This window comes from Bombus flavifrons, chromosome 5 (genome assembly GCF_040668555.2).
Source record: "Bombus flavifrons isolate JBK064 chromosome 5, iyBomFlav1_principal, whole genome shotgun sequence".
NCBI lineage: Eukaryota > Metazoa > Arthropoda > Insecta > Hymenoptera > Apidae > Bombus > Bombus flavifrons.
Window position 1 is genome coordinate 945,041 of NC_138446.1, and position 24,450 is coordinate 969,490.

At 32.3% G+C, this 24,450-nt stretch overlaps 5 protein-coding genes across 12 annotated transcripts in view; 3 read left to right on the forward strand and 2 right to left on the reverse strand.

Annotated features, from left to right (window-relative positions):
* LOC138180081 (uncharacterized) overlaps window positions 1-11,113 on the reverse strand; it is a 47,859-nt gene extending 36,746 nt beyond the window's left edge. Inside the window, exon 1 of one of the 2 annotated variants that reach the window (XM_069113544.1) lies at window positions 10,601-11,113. In XM_069113544.1, the coding sequence (XP_068969645.1) occupies window positions 10,601-10,681 (81 nt within the window). In that variant the 5' untranslated portion in view covers window positions 10,682-11,113. Of the gene's footprint in view, window positions 1-178; window positions 540-10,600 lie in introns of those variants that run through there. The other variant, XM_069113543.1, reaches the window with a different exon arrangement.
* A 2,177-nt stretch (window positions 11,114-13,290) lies between these two features.
* Window positions 13,291-15,415, forward strand: LOC138180093 (CIMIP2 protein CG18335). The gene is made up of 7 exons (XM_069113578.1): window positions 13,291-13,432; window positions 13,607-13,745; window positions 13,881-13,977; window positions 14,059-14,234; window positions 14,342-14,504; window positions 14,874-15,111; window positions 15,294-15,415. Exons 1-7 carry the CDS (start codon window positions 13,380-13,382, stop codon window positions 15,361-15,363), a joined length of 936 nt encoding a protein of 311 aa, XP_068969679.1. The 5' UTR covers window positions 13,291-13,379; the 3' UTR covers window positions 15,364-15,415.
* Window positions 14,029-21,044, reverse strand: Kyat (Kynurenine aminotransferase). 5 transcript variants are annotated; one of them, XR_011173198.1, is made up of 9 exons: window positions 17,987-18,145; window positions 17,431-17,570; window positions 17,179-17,329; window positions 16,741-16,977; window positions 16,411-16,654; window positions 16,175-16,341; window positions 15,745-16,095; window positions 15,521-15,667; window positions 14,029-15,095 (listed from the first exon to the last, which is right to left on the reverse strand). XR_011173198.1 is itself a non-coding variant. In XM_069113571.1 (8 exons), exons 2-8 carry the CDS (start codon window positions 17,568-17,570, stop codon window positions 15,608-15,610), a joined length of 1,350 nt encoding a protein of 449 aa, XP_068969672.1. In that variant the 5' UTR covers window positions 20,907-21,044; the 3' UTR covers window positions 15,388-15,607. The 5 variants fall into 5 exon arrangements, 3 of the variants coding, with proteins under 3 accessions (XP_068969672.1, XP_068969671.1, XP_068969673.1); XR_011173197.1 differs by lacking the exon at window positions 14,029-15,095 and adding an exon at window positions 15,245-15,355; XM_069113571.1 differs by lacking the exons at window positions 14,029-15,095; window positions 17,987-18,145 and adding an exon at window positions 20,907-21,044 and having other exon boundaries at window positions 15,388-15,667.
* LOC138180095 (E3 SUMO-protein ligase NSE2) lies at window positions 18,252-20,480 on the forward strand. The gene is made up of 5 exons (XM_069113583.1): window positions 18,252-19,316; window positions 19,579-19,757; window positions 19,832-19,922; window positions 19,985-20,165; window positions 20,236-20,480. The coding sequence occupies exons 1-5, from the start codon at window positions 19,238-19,240 to the stop codon at window positions 20,333-20,335; spliced, it is 630 nt and encodes a 209-aa protein (XP_068969684.1). The 5' UTR covers window positions 18,252-19,237; the 3' UTR covers window positions 20,336-20,480.
* On the forward strand, window positions 20,630-24,443 carry LOC138180088 (uncharacterized). 3 transcript variants are annotated; one of them, XM_069113564.1, is made up of 9 exons: window positions 20,630-21,111; window positions 21,299-21,593; window positions 21,717-21,859; window positions 22,032-22,171; window positions 22,382-22,423; window positions 22,495-22,703; window positions 22,990-23,315; window positions 23,393-23,591; window positions 23,800-23,969. In XM_069113564.1, the coding sequence occupies exons 1-9, from the start codon at window positions 20,776-20,778 to the stop codon at window positions 23,832-23,834; spliced, it is 1,725 nt and encodes a 574-aa protein (XP_068969665.1). In that variant the 5' UTR covers window positions 20,630-20,775; the 3' UTR covers window positions 23,835-23,969. The 3 variants fall into 3 exon arrangements, with proteins under 3 accessions (XP_068969665.1, XP_068969668.1, XP_068969666.1); XM_069113567.1 differs by lacking the exons at window positions 23,393-23,591; window positions 23,800-23,969 and adding an exon at window positions 24,223-24,443 and having other exon boundaries at window positions 22,990-23,356; XM_069113565.1 differs by lacking the exon at window positions 23,393-23,591 and having other exon boundaries at window positions 22,990-23,352.
* The last annotated feature ends 7 nt before the right edge of the window (window positions 24,444-24,450 follow it).

Here is a 24,450-nt window from a genome sequence, read left to right on the forward strand (position 1 = left end):
ATCTTTTGAAGCCGAAGAAAACGAAAATACAAAGATAACGTAATTAGTCACGTTGCATAGGAAAGCAAGGACTATTTGTCAATGAGTTAACGAAGTGAAGTTGATCATGGGCCGCGCGATTCGATACGGTTGCAATCAACTTCGGCGTGGAATTTGAAAAAGTGTGCACTTCACTCACCGTCAGCTCGGCATTTCGCCCGGCGTCGTTCGATTGTCGCCGATGGAAACCCGTCACGCTCGAGAATATCGTCGACACGATCATGCGGCTACGATGTTTCACTGGTCACCTTTAGATCGAATAATTACAGTGCCGGGAAATCGTAAACATCACGTAGATACCGGTTGGAAAATAGTGTTCGGCAACTCTGTTGTCACTCTACGATTACACGTTTCCGTTACCGTATTCTTGACTAGACGTAAGTTTCGTTAATTTCTACCGCAGCAACTTGTGAAATTTGATATTTTATCAACGTGTTCACTAGACGAATACTTAGATTGCTGTACGATCTACGAAACACACCTGACCAATGGTCGAACGATACTGAGCCGGTGGCACAGTCGCGAATCTCCCACTAGACTGCCACCACCCCCTCCCTTTGAGTGCCAACTCAACTCAAGTCGTCAAGTGAGCAACCCTTGGCGGTCTTCTATGAAAAAGCAAATATTTGTAGGAAACTTTAGATTTCAACCAAGCTAAGTGGAAATTTCCACCCTTATAAATTAACAGTTTTAGGTTTGTAAATCTATATATATCATCTAAAATGATCTCTGAAAGCTAATTTCTAATAAGTATAAAAGGATATAGTGGTTAATTTATTTAAAATAGAAGATCTAGTGGAACATTAGTTATTTTTGCTTCAATGGAATTAAGAATTTAATATTTAACAGTTTCAACATTGATATTTATTTTGTATAATTAGTTTTGATAACTAGTTTTTATCATTAGCTTTTATTTGATTCGTGTAATTGTAGTAGCTCTTTATGTTTTCTCTTATATACCGTACCGTATACGTGACATTGTGAATGCATATGTAACACGTTACACACGTGAAGAACTCAGATCGAGCAACCTAAAATCGCGTAGTATAGAAACAATGTTCTAAAGGAAAGCAGAACAGTTCCATGATGACTTGAAGCAAGGCTTAACGCACTGTAAGTAATCGTGTACGAATAGAATATATTTTGTAAGCGAAAACGTGGCAGAACTTGCGAAACCTGGCAATCACGAGACGTATAAATGCGGCAATAAGTATCAACGCGCGATTTACTGTCCATTGAATTTGTTGAACATGTAAATTACAGGCTGTCGCCGTTAGACCAATGCTGAAGATACTCTTTCCATGTATTTGACCATGTGTGCGCACATGTACACAAGATATGTAAAAGGCGATACAAAATTAGTAATCTCAAAAATCGAAGATTTAGCCGAAAATAAACTTTTAGCTGATAAAATTTTCACCTTAACATTGAAAATAAACGTTTGGATGATAGTAGTAGGGGTACCACTGATTGAGACTTGTTGCTATAAATCATTTTGTTAAAGCTATTAAAACATGCGCTTTTGTTTCTTTCTTTGCAGTTATTATTCTTTAGCCTCTCACCATCAAAATACCATTTCAAGTAGACTTGACCCATATTAAATATGCTAGCAAGTTAATATTTCTATTTCATTTCATTTTCTGTTCTATTCCACCTTCTCGCGTATTTTTCATCGATAATACTTTGTTGTTTCATTAAACTTAAGTACTTTATCATGTTTTTTTTATCATGTTTATCATTTCATTATGTTACTATAACTATAATTTATTAGTCCGCCAAATTGGTCCATTTACAACCCATTAATATGAAAATATTACTTTTAGTAGCAAAATTGACAGGATACGTTTTACTTACTTTAGCGAAACATCGTATGATCCTATATTTCGTGGCCCTTTTTTCACACGCTGTATAGTAATAGTGAATCAAACGCGAATTATTTTCCACGGTGTCTGTGATCTTGTACTTTAATGATATACGTGATGCGCACTATCATGTGCTCTGTTCCCCAGAGGGTGTACAGATTATAATAGTGGCACCATTATAAAACCTTCGAGATAGCCAGTTATGAGTCACGCTTACGGTGTAGAGGAAAACATCACGGCGTGCGGTATAAATGTTAATATTGCTCGTTTATTAGAAACCAGTAGAACGCTGCTCCACGGCTAACAGAAGTATGTACATACGTATCATTTATGCTATTAAACTTCACGCGTGTACAATCATTCGGTGTTTCTTTTATTTCATCAAAGGAAACACTAGAAGCGCAAGATTAAAACTACCAAGTCAGACAACCTTCAGGCCATTACGTAATCACGTATTTTCCAGAAGGTCAAGTAACTTTTTAACATCAATCGACGGATGATTGCACCCTTTGAGAGGTAGCCGCGCGTGAGTCCACCTATAGCTAGCAATAATGTTGAAAAATCAATGCAATCTGTGTCCAACGATGATTTCGTTCGAGACGCTAAAGAAAAATTTTTATATCGTCGTCCTTAATCGACGTTGATTATTTAAAACTGATATTTTTAGTGAATTGACAATGGAAAAGCAGCCGATATAATTGTTTGTGAAAAACCAGAAACTCTAAGCACTGTATTTTGCTTTTCATTATTTTAATATTGTTTGGTTAACATTTACACAGTTACTACAGAGATCATCCATGATCTAAGCATTCAACTTTCTAAGGGTGCTGTGGTAGCTATTCGTTACATATGTATGTAGTATACGTTAGAATTTCTTTTAGTATCTATTATATAAGATTATGTTTCCTAGCAATTATTAATTTTAAAGCAATTAGTGAAATAAGTAATTAATAAAATTACTGATTTCAAACCGGATAAGTGTTGTAGTTGATTAAATAATAATACCTATACCCGAACCTTTGATCATAAACAATTTCAGAATTATGTAAATATAGAATTTATTGTGTAGAGATGTTTTCTTCTCTTCTGTACGTAAACTATACTACAAATATTCAACTACTTATAAACCTGAAGATTTTTAGCTACTGTCTCCCTTCTTTCACGGATTTATTACTAGCGAAACGATAAAATTAAACTCAGTGTATTTCACTTCACTATTTTAACCAGGTATCTTATAAAATGAATCGTAAACTATGTACTTTTTACCTTGGTTTTCTTTTTTCACAGCCCATTCCTTGAGAATCGTATTAATTCCAACTTTTATATCAATAGTATAAGTAGATACATCAACTTTAACAGATAATATAAGCTTTCATCTACCCAAAAGCTTAAGCTTCAAAGCTTCCAATAAACTTCTAACAAATATGTTTAAATTAATAAAAAACTCGAAACCTTAATTTCTTTCAATTGCTTCATAATTTATTAATATATGCCTATAGATGGATGAGTATCAAACACAATGTGATCCTAACAATGAGCCTATAGATGTATTATATTTGTCTTTTATTACTGCTGTTATTTCTACTGACATAGCTGAAATGTATTTCACATATCACCTCAATCTATCGGTTTTTCAGTAGTTGAAACAGTTTAATTCAATCGCAGTCGGACAATGGCTCGGTCGCAAATGTCGATGTTCCCGGTTCTGTGATCTCTTTCTCGCTCACGCGATCTTTTCTCTGGCACGGCTCTCTCACATTTGGTTCTAACCTGACCGCATTCCAGGAAGAATCTGTGTCTCCGCCTATCAGAATGCACTTTACATCCTTTTTGACGCGCGAAATTGCAGCATCAATGCGCATGCTTTAACTTAATTGGATTGGTTAGATCGGCTAAGACAGTACTTGAATAAACGCAGGCGTATAATTCAGAGAAAAATGAGGAGAATTTAAAGGATGTCGATGTGTTGAATTTGTGTTAGTCAAAAACTACTTATTAGTATTGTAATTAATAGGCCTTTGAAAAAGTGTTTAATGATAAATGAAGCAATAATCAAGATTCTTGCAATAACCAATTAATGACCAAGATTTATTCCCACGTTTTGCCGATTATCTGTTATTTGCAATATCTAATGACTTGGTTATGCATTTCATGGATCGTTGTTTTGAAATAGAATCTAAATGAAAATTTGATTCACTCCTTAAACGTTATAATTAGTACTCTACCTCTAACCTACTTGTTATAACGGATATTATAGTATACAATATACAATAATATTTTCCTGAACGGAACAGTTTCGATGCCGTTTCGTGACTGAAGGACTAGTATGCAGTCTGTATCAGCCTTCACATGGCCTGGTAGAACACGTAGTATGATTTCCTCACCCAGTAGCCCCGCGTCGCGTCGTCGTCAGGGTGCTTTATGGAAGATCGTCACCTACCTACATAGAACAAATCAAACCAATGCAACGTATCAAGTCAATAGGCTCAAACTATTTATATTGGCCACCATAGTTATTGAGCTTGACTGAATGACATCAACCTGTGCTTTTGAGCTCTTACCGCGGCACGCTGAACTATGGAATTATATGTTTTTGCCAGACAAATGATAGGAAGGTTTCCTCTACGGACATAGTGATTCTTTAAAGTAAAAATGTCATGTGATCGTGATCGTGACCATGATTATGCAATAATTAAAATAAGCAATAGTTGACGACACTTTGGTACTTCCAATGGCGGATCCCAATAATAATAAAAATATAACATTAATATTATCACAGCCTGCAACATTTTTTACGTACACAATTAATGTCAATGTAATTATTTCAGCTGTACATTGCGTACTTCTTTATTCAATATATAGGAAATTATGGGAGGTTATAAGGAAGCCTACGTCACTTCCTGAGAAATATGGCCACGAGAAATTGTGGTTTTTGAAAGAACTCGATAAAACCACAAGCCGCACGATCGTCCTTGGTGACCAGCTAAATGTATTTCAGTGAAATACTTTCTATTATCGATTTCAGTTGAAAGGGATAACAACGTTGTATCCGTGGGAAATCTATATCACGGGGACTACTTTTGTGGGATATTTGTAGGTCACTTTATCTAATTGATATTGTCGAGTTGTTTGAAGCGTTTCATTATGTCATGTATATTTCTACATTTAACTTCTTTTTTCTAATTTAACCAGTCGATGAAATTATTATTAGTTTAGAATGAAAAGTTCCTCTTCACTTAAGCTTAGATTTTTTAATGAATAAGGATCAATCGGTATCTATTAATCGTTAAAAATGCTTCGTTTTCCACGCAGTTCGTTTACTATTGGAGAAACTTCATAAAATTCTGTTACTTATGTTTAAAATGCTGTTGGAGTTACAAAATTAAAGAAAACAAATACATATGTATTTTGTACAATATATTTTGTATTTAAAATCTCCCTGTTCCATAAATACTATTAAATACATACCGAGAGACAATCGAATCCCTAGTACAGTGAACGCATCAGAGAAGAGCTTTCACTGTAATCCTTTGTATCTCCCTACAATTATCGAAACGCGACTTCAATAGCATTTCAATGAACACGGCCGCGGCGCCGCTCCGTGGCGGATAGAATACAGAACGCGCGCGGAAGATCATCCTCGTGGAAGGGTTCGTACGCGTTCTTTGTTCGCTAATGTGCATATGCTCATCGTTCGTTCGATGAGTCAGTGCCTGATTGCGCATAATACAGTGAGAAACGCTGCTTTTCCTATGTTGGCTGTTGATTTTCTAATTGAAGCATATATTGCCGTTCAAAAGTACCTGGACACGCGTGAATTACAAAAATAATATCTTTTGATTTATTTCATTCAGAGTGGTCAGTTCTTTTCTTTTTTTTTAAATCGCGAGTTTAAAACGACATACATGCTCCAAGGTTATCAGCGACCACGGTGAGAATAAAATCGTTTCAGTTTTCATGAACAATTTACCTACAATCTCACAGATTCTGTTCATAATAGTGCGCGATAGACACGATCGACTGATTGGTCATCGGCATTAGACACTGTCGATATTCCCGGATCGTGCGATCGGAACAATGAAAACGCAGCAAGTACAATGCGAGTCACGACGTTCGTACGAATACGTTCCTCGCACATGGATTTGTCTCAGATTGGATGACACAAAGACGAAAAGGCGGAAACATCGGAGACGGTAATAACAGGAAGAAAAAGAGACGAACGAAAAGCAAGAAGGAAGGAGCATAAGACGAGAAAAGAAAAGTAAGAAGAAGAAGCAGAAGAAACAACGACAAAGCAAAGGGTAGTTGAATGTGCGCGTATGATTTACGTGCACGAGCAATAGGCTGCATAATTTATCGATCGATCGAAAGCGCATGCGCCGTTGCCTGGTACACGATTATGTATGCGCGACTGCCGAACAGCACACGAGTAGTACCTACGTCGCGCAATCGATCACTGTCCACCTCGCTCGATGACGTTAATGAGGTTGATCGGTACTTAGCGATACTTTAGCCTGCTGGCCATTGCAGTCGATTATATGCACCGTTTGTTTATGCAACGAAGAAATGATGCAACTTGTTGCCGGATGAAGACGTTGTACGTGCAAGCATGGGGTACGTAGAAAAGAACAGTGATAAGGATATGAAAATAATTGAACCTTGAAAGTAATCGGGATCGGAAGATTCTTGCGATTTGTTATTAACAGTAAGAGTAAGGTCCGTAATGCTGTAAAATCACAGGCAAATTACGAAAAGCAATTTTATTGGCCCAAAACTTGATCGCAAAGAATACGAGATGCTATAGAAAAGAATATAGTCATGATATTGTGATGAAACCAATTTTGTGCAGATTTATCAAAATATCACGAATAATTCTTTTTTTGCGTAAAAGCATGAATTAAACTAATGTTTTGTTAAAGTTGTTTCGCTAACTATTGCTTACTCGCGTTACTGGCTAATTTACAGTTTATTACACTATACATGGGTATATATTCCATTAAGATTTCAAATGTTCAATAAAAAGAGAAAGACGAAACTTTTCGATCGACCTAATATGAACCACCAAATTACTTTCAATCTCGATGAACGATACTCCCAAATAGATTCCCATTCCTAACAGGAAATCCTGTTTAAGAACTTCTTAGCCAGAATCAGTAACAAATCAACAACAAGGGGCATCGAGCGGCTGATCCGTCGTGTAATGGCATCGTCCAGGATTATCGTTATTTGTCTATCGTTATTTGTTCATCGAAAATAAGACAAACGTGTACTAACAAGGCGTCGAAAAGCACGGGAGAAATCCATAATCGATCAACGTCATTCCATACGATTATACGAATAAGCATGACTCTGCGATCTGTAATAAATTACTGTTAATGATTTTGCACGCCATCTCTATTCTGAATACAATTAGCGAAGTCAAATCCACGCGATTATTATATTAAAGGCAAGATTTCGCGATAACATAATATCCGCCCTCTCCCTTTATTTCAAAAGGTGTTTTCATAAAACAGTTTTTGTCTCGCAACAACTTTGCAAACGTTTTCCTATCCTTTATAGGCATTTAATCGATAGGAAAAATATCTACATATGATACAAGTAATAAACCGAAAAACAACGCCTGTCGCGTTTCTTAATATTTAATAACTTAGCGTTGGCTATTTTTAGAAAAAAGGACCTATTTTAGAGTCAATTACTCCTAGATAAACGCTTTTTTTCTTAAATTACGTGGAATGATTTTAGAAATTGATAGAAACAAATTTCACTGCGCTAGGATGTAAAATGTGAAAGTTATTACATTCTACAGCTAAGTAAAAATGATTATCATTACATTTTAGTCACGCGTTTGAATAAAAAAATTTTTTTACTCTCGCATTTCAAAATATGGATCTCCCACGTAACGTACGAACTCGAAGGATAAGCTGAGATAAGGTCATACGCTTTTATTGCAGACTCAAAATTCTTCGTTGTGTAAGTTAACAAATTGATCGTGCGAAATCCAACAAACGGATCGATTCGAGATTTGGTATGACTAGAATTTATTTATCATAGAACCTCGATATTGTATGATAATTTTGATTAAAACTATAAACAGTTAAAGAAAAATAGACTTCTCCATACTTTTGCAATTGGGCTTATCGTAACGTAGCAGGTCTCATTTTACAGATAATTTTATTATACAACTTTTTACTGAAACTTTCTCACGTACGACAAATACTTTTTAAAATATAAAACGAAATATTTAAGAGAATCATATATTTTTCATTTAATCGATATTTTGTCGATGAAGAACCAGAGGAAAATTGTTTCAAAGTAGTCTATTTTGTTCTAAATATCTTTCCGATTCACCCTTTTTTAGGCTCAATTCGATTGAATTATATGCCTACAGGCGGCACACGGTAGCCTCTTCGAAGCGCGCACTGCGCCGCAGAGGAATAATTTGTTCAGTGAAAAGAATGATAGTGCGCCGTGGACGTTCGCACGGAAGTGGCTGTTGAACGACAGACATTCGCTTAATGGGTTCGCTTCGACAGAATTTAAGAAGTAATTGGACTCGTAGACGAACGATCGTAAATTCTCTAGTTCGCTGGTGAATGAGTAAGCTACTCTATGTTTAAAGCTGCGACTCGGCCAATCATGCAAAAGATTCCCCAACGTTTGCGAATCTTTCAGGCGATTGATGAAGACACGCGACGCAAGTGCATGTGAATGTTCGCTAAAACGTGACATAGAAAAGCGAATTTCGTTGCGTGTATATCTGACGCGTATTTTAGAAGAACGACGACTGTATAGTTAGATCTCTATTTCACATGTTAAATACACACTTTAGAAATTTTTGTACAATGCACATAATATATTCACAAAAATTTTCAATGATAAATGTTAAAATATTTTCATAAGTTATCGTACATCACCAAAGAACGACTGTATGGAGTAGCGAAATTTATGTCTCAAGTTCTTCAATATCAAACATATCTCATTATGTGAAGTGAAAATAAGTTTCGAGCGCTCGATGACTTTCATCCGTGCCGCGGTCGCTGGAATGAATCTCAGAGACGGAATTTGTACCGCGCATGTCTTCGCCTATGGTTAAGCTATACGTCCACCCACGACTTGCAACGAGCTGTGCGATAATAAAGCTTCCGGTCTGGTCGTGCCAGCCGCAGGGACAGAAAGCAAAATGTCAGGGGAAGAGAAGAAAATTATTATTCCTTTGCCGCACGGCGCGTGTATAGACCGGAATACACGAACCGGATGCAACGTGTTTGATTTACTTCGAGTCACACCTGGTCACTATCCCCCTAGATATACCCTTAATTGTCGTTTTATCGAACGTGTAATTTTTCAATTTAATAAGTGTTATACAAACGATTGTAGCATCTTATTTATAAGTCAAGTTCTAGTCGATTGTGAAGCTACGCTCATCAGTCTAGCTATTATCATTCATAGAAGGAATTTGCAATAAATTTCACTTCTAAGTACTGCAATATAATTAACGAGGGAACATGAAAATGTATATGAAGGAAATAATACAAAGGAAACTGAGAAAAGGTTGATCGAGTGTTTCAATATATTGTGGGCTTTCTCCGACTTTATAGGTAATTGTATAATTCCGCTTTAATTTCTCCGGTTTATAATTATATAATTATTACACATGATTATAAAACACACAACGTACAGTAAGTGTGGCGTCCATTTTCATTTATTATGTGTGTAATATATATAAACATCGTAAGAAAACATGATACAAATACCTTATGACTCGTATATTCTCATATTGGAACTCAGATATGAAGCAGCGAACGATGGAATTTTACCTTGCTACTTTAATCAAAGATAAACTGATAAGATCGCAATATGATAGTTGTTTAAAAAAAATTGTTTAAATAAGGTTTTCATATTGGTCCTGAATATACGTATATACATCGTGCTAATACTCAGTAAACAATTCTCCTTATTCAACAGTTAATTCACCGAGTGAAATTAAACTGTACAAAAAAGATGTCAGCAAATAAAAGAAGTTGACGATGCCAATGTACTCGTGATAAAAGCGAAAACTTAAAGTGCTATTTAAAGTACACATCATGCAAGTAATTTTACGGTTCCTAAGTTGTCCTTTTATTTCACTGTTGAAGAACTCGAATAAACACATAATTTAATACAATATCATAGCGCACTGTTAACCATTACTCCTTATCGGTTTCACTTTTTGTTACAGCTTGTGATATTACGACATTAGACGTATCACGTGGTATTTCCCACCATACTTTCTTTCATAGAAAACCGAGATTTAATTAAAGAAACGCGTGAACTATCTATGAGTCTACTATTCAACGATCAAACAATAGCCGATATTTAAAAACGCGTAAAAGGCGAAAGTATTACGATATCTAGACTATTAATACGAACATACGTTATTATGCTTTTGTCTCGTTTGACAAACTGTATTTTAATATCTCAATTTGTAATTTTTCCTATGCATTGACAGCGTCAAAATTTGTAAAAATTATATATTTGTAAATAAATATATATTTGCAAAAAAGAAAGAGAACAAGACCATTAACGATAAATTCTTAAGAATCTACTGTTAGTATGAAATGAAAAGAATTCATTTTTCACATTGTAAGTAATTTGACGTAGAATATATGTACGTAGATACATTGTTTAAAGAAATGAATAAAAATCGTTAGATAACGTACCCTGTCATCTTTAGCCAAATATGCAGGCTTAATGTCAGCGTCCACGTAGAATATAGAATTCATTTGCCGGTGAAACCACATATTTCTCTTGCGCAACACAAAACTTAACTACGTACTTTCTTACAGAAAACTGTCGAATTCATTTTTATTTTCACATGGACATCGTCATTCTATTTTCGAAAGAAATCAAACGTTTCTATTATGGTAATTTCTCTATTATGCGTCAGCACAATACAATCACTTATGATCACTAAAAATTAAAGCTTTCTCACTAAAACATTTATCAAAATAGATAAATATCATCCTGAGTAAATTATTTATACACACAAATTGTTCATATACACAACCAAATATTGGTACACCGATGTACTCGAAACGCGACGTATGATTCGAAGTAACATCGTTCCATTGTCAGACAGTAAGACAGCTACTGTTTATTTGCTATAAAGAATAACTTTTCAGTAAATCGTTGCTTCGCTATTGTATGTTCTTTTGCCGCGGTAGCCCCGTGAAAACTGGAAAGCGAAACGTTTATCGTGCACCTCACTCGTCTGTGTATACGCAACGTGTCCTTCTCCCTACCCTCGCGTAAATTCGTTCCTCCCCCCTTGACTGTTAGATGGCCCTTTTGACGAAACCAATTAGTGGGCCCCTTAATTCGTTATTCCGTGAAAAGTCACAATAAAGTCAAACTGCCCCAAGCTTCACGGTACTTAATCCTGCGTGTAAGTGTAATGGCAATTAACGAGGAAATGGCTAAATCACCAGCCTTCCACTTTTGTTTCTCTCAGTATTGTAAGCTCCAAGAGATGTTGATTCACGCTTGAAGCAAAAACCCATTAAAATGACTTGTCGATATCAAATCTTTTATTTTCATAATTGATGAAAACACGCAAATATTTCTGGCGAATATTGACTTTTATTGGCAACGAAATAAAACCAGGATTACCTGATTGTGAATGTTTATAAAAATTCATATTTTTTATGTACTAAATTACAGGAATAGAACCTAGATAGAGATTTGTTTTTCTTGTATTGTATTGTATTATATTGTAACGAGTATATTTTTTCCATTTTTATCTATTACGTTCATCCTGTACATTTTTGTATATTTAAATTTTCCATAAATACATTACCATACTAATTTAATCACAAATATATATAAATATTTAATAACTTTTAACATTTTTAAACATGATATTTTATCCAGAAAGCTACGAGATAACAATTTACCATAAAATTATTTAATAAATTTTCTAACTACATCGTATTATCATGATCGCAGCCAATCAACTTATATTATTCATTGCACAATTTAGAATAATTGTATCATGTATATTGATGTAATTAGTAATTGGATATGAAATAATACTAATTGCCCAGTTAAACGTTAGACTGAAACATGATGGAGATACGCGTGGAAATTAAAACACGCGCGAGCTAATATAATTTCAACGAACTAGATTTATGGATTTAAATCTGCACTCAATATACGTGTCAGTTTAATTTAATTAAACCAACTTCTTTTTTGCACAGCTTCTTCTTTTGTGGGTCGTTTCCTATCTATTACTTTGCGAAAATTTGATTAATAAAATAAGAAAAATTAGTAATATTTTTTAAATAATAAACTTAAGATATTGATAATAAATTCATTTCATCACAAATTATTAATATATATAATGATTCTTATTGAGCCGTGCTGGCTCAATGGATTACGAAGGTACTCTATTATTATTCGTAAAACGAATTTGCAATAAACTTCGCTTTTAAATGCTATAATATAGCTAACGAGGGGATATGAAAATGTATATGAAGAAAATAATATAGAGAAAACTCAGAGAAATTTGATCGAGTGTTTTAATATATTGTAGGCTTTCTCCGACTTTATAGGTAATTGTATAATTCCGGTTTAATTTCTCCTGTTTGTAATTATATAATTATTACACATGATTATAAAACACATGACGTACAGTAAATGTGGTGTCCATTTTCATCTGTTGCGTGTGTAATATATATAAATATCGTAAGAAAACTTGATACAATATACCTTATGATTCGTACATTCTAATATTGGAACTCAGATATGAAGTAGCAAACGGTGGAATTTCGCCTTGCTACTTTAATCAAAGATAAACTGATAAGATTGCAACGTGATAGTTATTTAAAATAAATTAATTAAATAGCGTTTCCATATTGATGCGGAGTATACATACATACATGTACATATGTACATACGTGTTATACATATATCGTAGCACTAAATCGTGTTAATACTCAGTAAGTAATTCTTCTTTATTCAACAGCTTATTCGCCGCGTAAGATAAAACTGTACAAAAAAAAAAAAAATGTCAGGAAATAGAAAAAATTGACGCTGCCAACGTATTCGTGGTAAAAGCGAAAACGTAAAGTGTTGTTTAAATTATACATCGTGCGAGTATTTTTACGGTTCCTAAGCAGGTATCTCACCTCACGTGCACAGTTACAAAAATCCATTGCACCAAACACAGTTGCTAATAAGTAAGGCAGTTGATGCGTCTCAATATAATGAAAAACGAACAATTAAAATTCACTTGTTTCAAGTTTCGGAAAACAAGGTGTTCTAAAGCAAAATTCAGACATTACTTTGCGGAAATGCAGTGTATAACCTTTCGGTAGCCATGCCAATAAATTAATGTATGAAAGAAAAGATTCCAGTACATGGAAATAATTTAAATTCCACTTAGTCTGGATAATGCATTTAATTAAATTAACGTATCATTAGAAAATATACAACAGAAAAATGTCTGCTGGAACAGAATTATTATCCACAGCGGAACCACATCTTATTCCAGGGTAAATAGTACAGCGTTTATGTATTAAATATAAAATGTAAATACATTATGTTCGAAAGTGTAACATATACGTTTCCTAAATAATACAGTACAGTAAGAAATATTTAAAATATTATTACCCTTTAACTTTTATATTCATTGATACCTCTTCTACATTCATAAAGGTCCGTTTTAGATATGCCGGATACTGTCCTCAATATCGCTACAGATGTGGTGAAACGTATGGAAGTCTTACGCACAAAGTGCTTCTTGATCCTACAGTGAATCATGCGGAGACCCTCATTTTATCGAACCGCATACCCGACGATTACGAGGTATTATACAATATTTTATAGTCCTTGTTCCTATTACTTTAATCAATGCTGTTTATAAGTTTAAATTAATTAAAATAATATATATAATTTATTAGAATAATAATATTATTTATAATTATTTATAATCAACTATAGGCCCAGAGGCCACCGAAAAATGACATAGACGTAGTAAATGCTAGATACAAAAGGACCGACCCTATATTTATTCATCCCATAACACCAAGTTACGAAGGTACATATATGGAATGAAAATAAACATTAAAGAGAAGGGTAAATGTACCAGTTTAATGGCAATGTAAATGTTTTATTTTAGGATTTACTCCAAAACTAAAAGCCAGAAATGGACAAAGATACACGGTGTTGGCTACAGAAGGACTTGCCGAATTTGAACAACAACAATTAAGAAACAGAGCGGCTCTTAATGAACTTAAACGAATTATAAATATACAAGCTGGACAGGGTGAACCAAGAAATTTAGAAGACCGTTTGGTAAAGTACCTATACGATCTCATTTTTAGTTAAAACAAGGGAATAAGGAAATAAGGTAATAAGGGAAGGATAGGAATAATGAAATCACATCTAAATTTCTTATATAGCTCATAAAAAGTGAGTTTAAACTGCCTATGCTAACAGTTCGACCTGATTGCGTGGGTGTAACGAGGAATTTATTTTTGGACGAACAACACGAAACACCCAGCGATCACTCTCCATCCCCTTACTTTATGGACAATGCAAATCCACAAAAATACTTTATCAGTCGTGAGTCCATCTTGTCACGTTATTATTAGCTTGAACTTGTCTTCGAATGATTCTATATGTAGTATAAAACTTACATAAGCATCGTTCCGTATGATTCAACTGTTTCACGAAATCTTTAACCTTTAATGACTTCCATAAATTCGACCTGTTAATAAAATGAATTAACGAACAGATAAATACGCGATATCATTTGTAAAATAATATTAACAATAAATAGTAGTACAGATGGATCTTACGGATAGTGAAAAACGAATGCGATATTCTTTCATTCGAGAAAATGCAAGAAGTGGGTGTTAAAGTTAGAAAGATAAATATTAATTAGTTTTCCTGATAATATAAAATTTCAAACATTTAATTGTATTTTTGCAGGATACGGGGGTCATATACCATACGGATATGCGCATTTTGGAAAAACAAACGTTCCGGCTACAAACAGCGCCCTTTGCGATTTTACATCTGATTATCGAAAACGACAAAGTACAGAATGGGCACCAGTAACAATTTCACGACCTGATCCACCTCTATTAATTCAACCCACTATTATTTATCACAAACATGTTGGTATGCTTCCAAATTATCTTGGACATGTTCCTGGAGAAACATTCAGGTAATCATTACTTTATTACTTTATTGTGCTATTATTTCTATTTTATGATTCTTATTTTAATTTCTCATCGCAAATATTCCGAAAAATATGGAAAATATAAAAAATTGATTTTTATACATTATACACATGTATATGTATGTATACCTAAAAAATTTTATTTAGATATTAAATATTCCATTTAGATTCGGCAAAACTTTTGGAGCTGACACTAAAGATGCGAAAAGATGGCTCCGTGGTGATTTCTCTGCATAAAATATAAAATATAAGAAAACAGTCTTATGCATAACAAAAATTTAATACAAGAAAAATAACAATGTATTTGTACAGACTGTATATAAATGTGAAAAATTACCCACTGCATATCATAGCAAAATTTAATATAATTTAAAATAACTTTTAAAGATAATACCTGATATTTAAGTAATTGGACAATTTTCTACGGAAATGCTAGATTTTTTATCTCAAAATTATTAACTATAGATAAATATAGTTGTTACTATTGCTGATCTTTCCATTTCATTAAAATATCAGCTGCTTTTTTCAAATTTTCATCTTTCTATGATAAAAAAGAAATCAGTTATAAATATGAAGAAAATAGGAGCTCGATATTACCTATGCCGAATTTGTTCTTACCTTTATAAAGCAATACCTTACGTTATCTTCCCCTAAGTGTTTATGTTCAGGACTATAAAATACAGATGGGGGAATTCCTTGAATTCCAACATTTTTCGTCATCCATTTTGTGAAACGATAATCTTTATTCTCATCTGTTTCTTCTTCTAATCGTACTTTATCTTTTAAAGCTGACCAATTAGCTATCATAAAGTATCCTCCTTCGGGAATTGTTGGAATCATTCCTACATCGCTAAGAAATTTAGCCATATAATTTCGTTTTGGTAGCAACTCCTTAGCTAAACTCACAAAATAACAGTCAGTTTGACCAAATCTTTCTAATTCTTGTTCGAATCCAATAGCCACAGCCTCCTACAAAGTTAAATATAATTTTAAATAATTCTAATAAGGTACATTACAATAAATAATTATTTAATAATTCTATACATACTTGAGTTGGTGTGTTACACGTATATACACTATTTTGATGAATAACTTCTAAGTTATATAGTAAATTTTCCGGACCATAGGCCCATCCTATTTTCCATCCAGTAACACTGAATGTTTTACCAGCAGATCCAATGGTAATCGTACGTTCGTACATATCAGGTAATGTTGCTAAAATACATTCATCATTTAAATAAAATAATTAATAGAAATTACATTAGTACTATCAAATATCATTACCAATTCTAACATGTTTATATGGCTCATAAACAAGCCATTCATATACTTCATCTGACACAACAAGGGTGTTCCACTTTTTAGCCAAATTAGCAATAAACTGTAATTCATCTAGAGTGAAAACCTTTCCAACAGGATTATGTGGAGTGTTAATGATTATTCCTTTTGTTTTTTCATTGAAAAGATTCTCTAATTCTTGTCTGTCAAATATCCAATCTGCAGAAGAAAGAGATCCCTTTGTGCTTTTCTTTGGAATACAAAATATATGATGTAAATATGTATAAAGAGCTTGCATTTATATCAATAGTATACATACTTCGATAGTTTACTTACTGGTTTTAAGGCAATAAACCTTGGAATTCCTCCAGCAGATCTAACCATAGGTACATAACAATCAAAGAAAGGTTCAATAATTATCCACTCATCACCAGGGTTTGTGTGACCTTGGAACGTAGCATATAATGCTTCATAAGCACCAGAAGTTACAAGAACTTCCTTATTTGGATCTAAAGTACGGTTTAAGAGCTTCGAATACAATTTTGCAATAGCATTTACTAAACGTGGGTGACCCTAAAATGATAGAGTATATTGAAAATTTCCAATCTATAAATAAGATACATAAATCTACACAAAATGTTTAAAATCATTGCAATTAAAAGTGAAAAAATTCAATAACAATATCATGGATATGATGAAATAACTAATGACCAACATTTAATAGCTCTGGAATATATTTATTGTGTGTTTCTTTTTAAAATTGGAAATACTTACAAATCCTCTGGTATATTGATTTAATAGAGGATTGTCACTTGTAGTTGCAGCAGCCAAAGCTTTAGTTATATTTTCTGGAGCATAAAAATCTGGAAATCCTTGCCCTAAATTTAGGGGCTTGTATTTTAAAGCCAACTGAATATATTCCACCCTAAAATAAAATTAATTAAAAATATGTATTTATAAGTACTTATATATACGTTTATATGTATTAAAATTTTCAATACATCTCATTATTGAAATGTTATTTACCATACTGATTTATCATTGCCTTTAAAGCGATCAGGGAGATCAAATTTACTCATCATAACAGAATAACTTCGTATATTTCTTAATGTGGGTAGAGAAAGTAACACTTTAACAGTTGTAGACAAAGAAATTTTAGTAAACATCTAAAAATAGTCACAAACAATGAATGATAAAATAATGCTATACTTTGTGATAAATTTGTTGCTTTATTACCCTGAAATTTTATATTAAAAAATTATATAATAAAAAATATAAAATGACGTATAAAAGAATTGAGAATACTATACTTGAAAATTATGATTTTATATTTACATATTTTAAGTACAATTTTTTTCGTTTTATTAGTTACATATGATAAAAAAATCTAACAGGTAGTAGTTACAATAAATTATTGTTAAAGATAGTTCGTATAATGTTAATATATGAGGGTACCTCGGACGTGCATCAAACAGCGTAAAAAAAGTGTTATATATTTTTAAACATTAATATTAAATTATAAATTAAAATATTATTCATCTAAACATAAACATAATCTGATATAATTATATTAAATTCTTACCAGATGACATACACTAATGTATAATGGCTTACATTACCAACTTTACCGAGTAGAATTACGTATAATTGGAAAGTTACAAAATATGTACTTGCAATGATAAAACGATAACTATGATCATGGTCATTTCTTTATCAAAATAGTATGCTTATGCAACAAGTTGTTTATTAAAAAACAAAATTCCTAGATTTGTATAGTAATTTTACTATGTGTTATTGGTAATTTAGTTATTACATTAGATAGTATTATAGTAATATATTTTAATTAGTTGTATGATCGTACAATATTATTATCAAACAAAATTAGTCTATTAATATGCTACTGAAGAAATGATAATTTAATACAACCTTAACCCTTAAACTGCATAGGTGGGTATTGTATGTTCGGATAATTTTGACAGGATTAAGAATTTCTCGCAAGGTAATAGATAGAAAACCCTTTTTCTCTCACCTAAAAAAAATTACTTGGCAAAAATTCTATGATAACCTTAATTTAGAACATTCAAAGATGTTATATCAATTTTTGGGATTTTTTAAACAAGTGTTACCTGGTTTATAAGTATTACTGAAAATTGCATCGGACATAAAAGACCCACGTTTATAGTTTGAGGGTAAAAAAGTTTACGGTCCAAAGATTAAAAATGTTGTGTTTTAGATATTTAATATTTTACACAAAATAGTTATAATCCTCATCTTTAAATCTGATACAAATATAAATCAAGATAAAGACATAAATCATAAATCACAAACTATATACTATGTATATACTATACTATACATACTATATATAGTGTAGTATTTTACTATCGTACATGTATAATATGTACATTCGGTAAACTACGTAGCAAATAATTGATAATTTCTTTCAAAGTAAATCAAGGTAATTTAAAATGTTTATTTGAAACCGTGTTTGAAACACAAACGAGATACGAAGAACATACACCATTTGAAGTGAAAAGCATTTAAAGCTGCTAAAAGCTATATCTTGTGATAAATTTACCTAACTATGTTTTTTATATTTACCTAAGGATATTAAGATAGTTTAAATTGTAAACAAAGTCGGTAGTTTGAAGGTCTAGATTTTTGTGATTTCAATTTATGATATGATTTTATATGTAATCATAGTTACGTGCAAGAATAAATAATACTCATCGTGAAAGTATTTGTATAATATAAGTATAATCAGGTATAATATAAAAATGTTCTGAAATATAAGAAATACAATTAGAAAGATATTGGAGAAATATTATTAAGAATGACGCAATCTCAACAAATAATTGAAGAATTATATGATTCTTACACAAAAACTGCTGCTAATATTATTGTTTATTATGGTAGGTATAAGGTTAAGCAATGCAATTCATAATACATATCTATAATCGTCCATTACCTCAAACATCACAAAAATATTAAATAGTTATAAATTGTAATGGTTACAAAAGATTTGGAATATCTTCTCATTATTCTTGATTGATCAAATTATCGTAATAATATATGATATAAAAGAATTTAGTCTTTTCATCACTTTATACTTAAAAAAGGTAAATTTAATACTCTATAACCATATTTAATTTGGTTATATTTTTATATTTACAGAAGGTAATGAAATGGACGAGAAGTTAAAAGAATTAAAATGTATAGCAAACAACAATAGTGTTCAAGATAAAAAGTTAAGGTTATTCAGGGAAAGGAAGAATCAATTATTAAATGTAAATAATGATGATGATAATGATGACAATCATATGGAGCAGAGTAATATTGGAAACCGCTTGAATGTAATTACAAAATATAAATAGTTATAAAATATATTTAATGATATTAAGAAAGTAATATATTTTTAACATTTTAGGAATATAGACTAATTCTCTCTAAGACTGATAATGACACATCGAAAGATGATAAACTTATAGAATTTGATAAACATGTAGAAGCACTGCTAGGTACATTTAAATTTGTTTATATAATAAATACTTTATATCATTGACAACATTTTGAATTACAGATGGAGTAGCACAGAAAGAAAATGATACAGATGCAGAAATACAGTTAAAAGGGGGCTATGTAAATGTAATTGACCCAATCTCTAAGAAGAGAATTGTGGATCCTGTGAAGAATACTATATGTGGTCATACTTATGATCAAGAAAGTATTATGCAGTTATTGAAAATTAATAAGAAGACAAGGTAAATATTCTACTAATAAAGTTCATGTTTGTCACTCATGAATAGTTTTAACTATGCATTGTATTTACAGGTGTCCTGTTATAGGTTGCAAAAGTACAGAATTTGTACAACTTTCGCAACTTCGTCCAGACATTGTAACGAAAACATATCTAGAGAAACATCCAGAATAAGGTTTTGTGATAAATGTATTACAAATTAAATATTTAAATGATACAATACTTTGCAACATGCTAAATATGACCTAAAATTTATTGTTTACACATCATTAAAACAAAAATAGAAACTGCACATGATGTTTCATGTATCTGAATACAACACGTGATTTAATGTGGCATATTTCGCATTGCAAACATATTTTTGTGATTAAAAACTCTGTAAGAATACTGGCTCAGAGCCAAATCATTGTTATGAGAACTTATTTTAGGTAACAAATAGCAATTTAAAAATGTATCTTTTAGAGTAGTATAGATATAGCGTATTTTTTATCAAATAAATTGAATGTATAATTTATGTTTATTAAACTATTATCAAAAGAAAAATATTTTTATATTAAAGATTATAAAATAAATTTCTCATAAAATTTCTATGTCTTTCCTATTTTTAGAGAACAATGTATAGTACACATAGTATCAATAAATTATTGAAAACGAAACAACTTCAAGCAACTACATATTTGTTTGTCCCGCAGCTTTTATCATTATCAATCTATGATGTTAACGTTCAGGCTATGTTTATACTTACGTTCTTATCAACAGTATTAATTCTTTCTCGTGGGAAAGCTCGTCGTATCGTTGATGGTCTCAATGTGGACAGCAATAGTTGGGATCCATTTTTATTAATAGGCAAAGATTTAAACGAATCGCCGAATTACGATATAACACGCTGGGTACGGCAATTGCATCTGCAACAATGTGCTTTCGTAGAAATCGGAGAAGGATTTTGTGCTGTAAGCAAAAAATATTTCATACAAAATATTTTCTTTCTTGTAAACAATTTCAATACAAAATGTACTTTTGCATAATAGAAACAAAGAAAAGGAACTATTTTTATAACTGTGTAATAGTTTCGAACTTTGAAGAAAATACTTTAACAAAGCTTAAACTTTCATGCAATACAGTTCTATTTATATTTAGTTGTTCGTCGAATTACGTAGCATACCTTCCGAATCAAAAGTTCTCGATAGTTCTGGGGTCGGTGAATTTTTCCTCGGGATTTGCCCTTGTTTGACTCTTCACACTTGGGATTTGTGCTCACCCGAACTGGCAAGACAGAGGAAAGCGGACTGCTCTTTTAACGAAGCTACTCCATATTCAAACACAAGTGCAAGAGTTCACAGGCGATTATGCGATATCACTTTGCTCGTCGAAAATATTTCAAGCTGTAACTGTTCCATTTCTCTAGCTGGCCAAGAATTGTATAAGACCAAAGGTTACAATATACTTTTACTAATGAAAAAATTACAAATAAAAATTTTGTGAGAAAATGTACAACGCAATACACGAAATAAAAATTGTCCAAGATTCAAATATTTATTATAAGATTAATGTTTAGGATTTGCAACGTGTTTTTTGAATCCTCTACCAGAAAGTTTGTGTTCACCACGTGGGGTTTGTGGCATTGCACAATGCACCGCGACCACAATCAAAGGAATACACACCCCTCAATGTGCCTCGAACTGTCATCAGAGACAACCAGTACTGTTATTTTATTTTAAGTAATGTAAAAACTATTACACTAATAATAGTAAATTACAGTAATAATTGAATGTTTGAAATACTTTAAAAAACAGGTTAAGAATACAATATCTTTTCCTTTTTTTCTATTGGCTATAATTTAATTATAGTTTCCTAAATTTGAAATTTTAAGTTCTGCGAAGAAATTGGGCCTTCAACTTCCATTCCATCGGAAATTAACTCCTTATGGACGGGATGGTCCTCTCCAAAATGCAATAATACTTGTGGTAAAGGATTTATGGTAGCTATTGCATCATGTCAAGATCAAGCAACGTAAATAAAAATTGAAGTTAACACATGTATAATAAATGACAATTACAAATAAGTTTAAATAACGTATTAATCTTTCCCATTAAATCTGATAACATATCACACAACGTGTAGTAGATACTCATATTCATATAGAAAGTACTCTAAATTATTGTACATTAAAGTTTATCATTTCTACCAATACACGATGGTGCATATCGTTATATTTCTCAGAGGAAAACCAGCCATAGACTGCATCGGTCCAGGATCGTTTTGGTGAGCCAACGCTTTTTTGAGGAAGTTCTCTTGAATTTCTTGATCATGATGAAAGGTGTGAACTTTTCTAGCTGTCCAGATAGCTTCGTTAAATGTTACTGCGAGGTAAACATCGTCAATGGAATTATGAGAGCGGCCAGGTTCACAGAACCTTGCATTTCTACCGAAGGGTGTATCTTAAGCAACACTGAAACATTCACTTTCGAAGGAGAACTTGATCCTGGTAATAACAACAACTTCGACGAATCTTATGAGAATGATGCTCGTGAAAGATTCGAAGGTACTAATATTATAGTATATGTAATACTAATAATATCAAAATTGAAAATTACTGATTATAAACTAATAAATGGTTAATATTTATTAATAAATAGTAAATTTTATGCCTTCCAATATAACATCTCTATTTTCTATAAATTTATTTAAAGACATTTATCTTTACATAGATTAATTTTTAATATTTATTAAGATTCATGTACCATAATTTTATTTTCATTTTACAAATTTCGTTTGTTTTACAATGATCTACCATGAATTACCAGTTATCTCGGTATTTCATTTTCTAGACACGTTGTGTCCCTCGGAATCAGCGCGAGCGATACAGCGTAATCTCTTATATGCCCATGCTGCTGATCATGAGGATGAGTACGTGTTACGCGAAAATAGACTGGCAAATAAAAACTTTAAACGCAACCGTGGAAATCGTTCCGTTCTGAGAAGTCGATTAGGCGATGATGCCGACTATGCCAACCAAGACGAAGACGACGATGGCAATGACAGCGACAATGACGACGATGACGAAGAAGGGATCGATAACAAGAGTGGTGTCGACGATGAAAAGGGCGACGAGAATGACGAAGACGAGGAGGACGAGGAGAACAGAGACGAGATGGTGAACGAGTCGGAGGCAGCGCGTTATTACGATTACGGTTAGTACTTAGGCATAAATCTTTTCCTGGATTTTTCTAGATTGGGCTCAAAGGCTCCGCGAAGGGTCGCCGGAGCCCCAGAAAGCATATTCGAGAGGCAAGGTTCGATTATGCGGCGATTGCATTCGAGGGTAAGCAAGAGATCAACGAACCCGAGAGGAAGGGTTCTATGAAGATCAGATCCGTTACGGAGGACTGTGAGGATGACTCCACGGAACCACTGCAATATTATGATTATGGTGAGAAAAAATCGGTCGGAGAAGAATAATTTTCAGAAATTCTTACCTTCGTTGCTATGTGTCTTTTAACTTCTAGAGAAGATGTTTTTAGATATATCCATACCAGAAGAAAAATTTTCTATATATATATATATATATATATACATAAGATAATCAATCAGGGTTTAACCCTTTGTATTCCGATAATGTTTATGATTTGAATTTTCAGCAATTCCAGCATACTTTTATAGTATGACTTTTTGAAACCACGGAGTTTAGAAAAAAAGGTTATAAATGTGTTTATAAATTTATTTATATAATAGCCTTTATGAATTTTCTATTTTCTTAGTTCTGAAAACGATATAAGAAAAATTGTTTTCATATTATCAATGTCTTTAATATAATGCCGTCAATGCTTTTGTACAATTATAAAAGATCATGTCAGTATCTCTTTTATAAAAGAAATATTCTCGTTTTTAGTAATTTCCTACTACAAAAAATATCTTTTATCAATTTACCACTATTCAAATAATTACAAATTTTTATAAGCATATATATTTGTTGTATGTTTCGATCAAAAATGCATGAAATCAATAATATTTAGTATTTTTTCCTTGTCTATAATAATTTATTATTTTTTTCTAGAATCCAGGGAAAATACGTCATCCGGTTTAAGAATTGGACTCGCCTTGGAATTGATAGCATTGTCCACTTTATTCTGGTTTTTTGAATGTTAGCGGGCTAGCAGGATAAAAATAGAAGATGACTATTCTTAGTTCGAAGAGAAGTAATTAATCCAAAGTAGAAGTCGTCCTGCGACAAGGAATATATAATTAAATGAATTTAATAAAATTATAAGTACAAAATTTCAAAGAGTGAT

Coding starts and splice junctions, on each gene's coding strand:
- LOC138180088 (XM_069113564.1), top strand. CDS start 20,776: ATGTATAGTACACATAGTATCAATAAATTATTGAAAACGAAACAACTT. Junction 21,112..21,298: donor TCGGAGAAGGATTTTGTGCT/GTAAGCAAAAAA, acceptor ATTTATATTTAG/TTGTTCGTCGAATTACGTAG. Junction 22,424..22,494: donor ATCGGTCCAGGATCGTTTTG/GTGAGCCAACGC, acceptor GAACTTTTCTAG/CTGTCCAGATAGCTTCGTTA.
- LOC138180095 (XM_069113583.1), top strand. CDS start 19,238: ATGACGCAATCTCAACAAATAATTGAAGAATTATATGATTCTTACACA. Junction 19,317..19,578: donor TAATATTATTGTTTATTATG/GTAGGTATAAGG, acceptor TTATATTTACAG/AAGGTAATGAAATGGACGAG. Junction 19,923..19,984: donor ACATGTAGAAGCACTGCTAG/GTACATTTAAAT, acceptor TTTGAATTACAG/ATGGAGTAGCACAGAAAGAA.
- Kyat (XM_069113571.1), bottom strand. CDS start 17,570: ATGTTTACTAAAATTTCTTTGTCTACAACTGTTAAAGTGTTACTTTCT. Junction 16,342..16,410: donor ATATAAACATGTTAGAATTG/GTAATGATATTT, acceptor AATGTATTTTAG/CAACATTACCTGATATGTAC. Junction 16,096..16,174: donor CGTGTAACACACCAACTCAA/GTATGTATAGAA, acceptor TTAACTTTGTAG/GAGGCTGTGGCTATTGGATT.
- LOC138180093 (XM_069113578.1), top strand. CDS start 13,380: ATGTCTGCTGGAACAGAATTATTATCCACAGCGGAACCACATCTTATT. Junction 13,433..13,606: donor GAACCACATCTTATTCCAGG/GTAAATAGTACA, acceptor GGTCCGTTTTAG/ATATGCCGGATACTGTCCTC. Junction 14,235..14,341: donor GAAATTTAGAAGACCGTTTG/GTAAAGTACCTA, acceptor TTTCTTATATAG/CTCATAAAAAGTGAGTTTAA.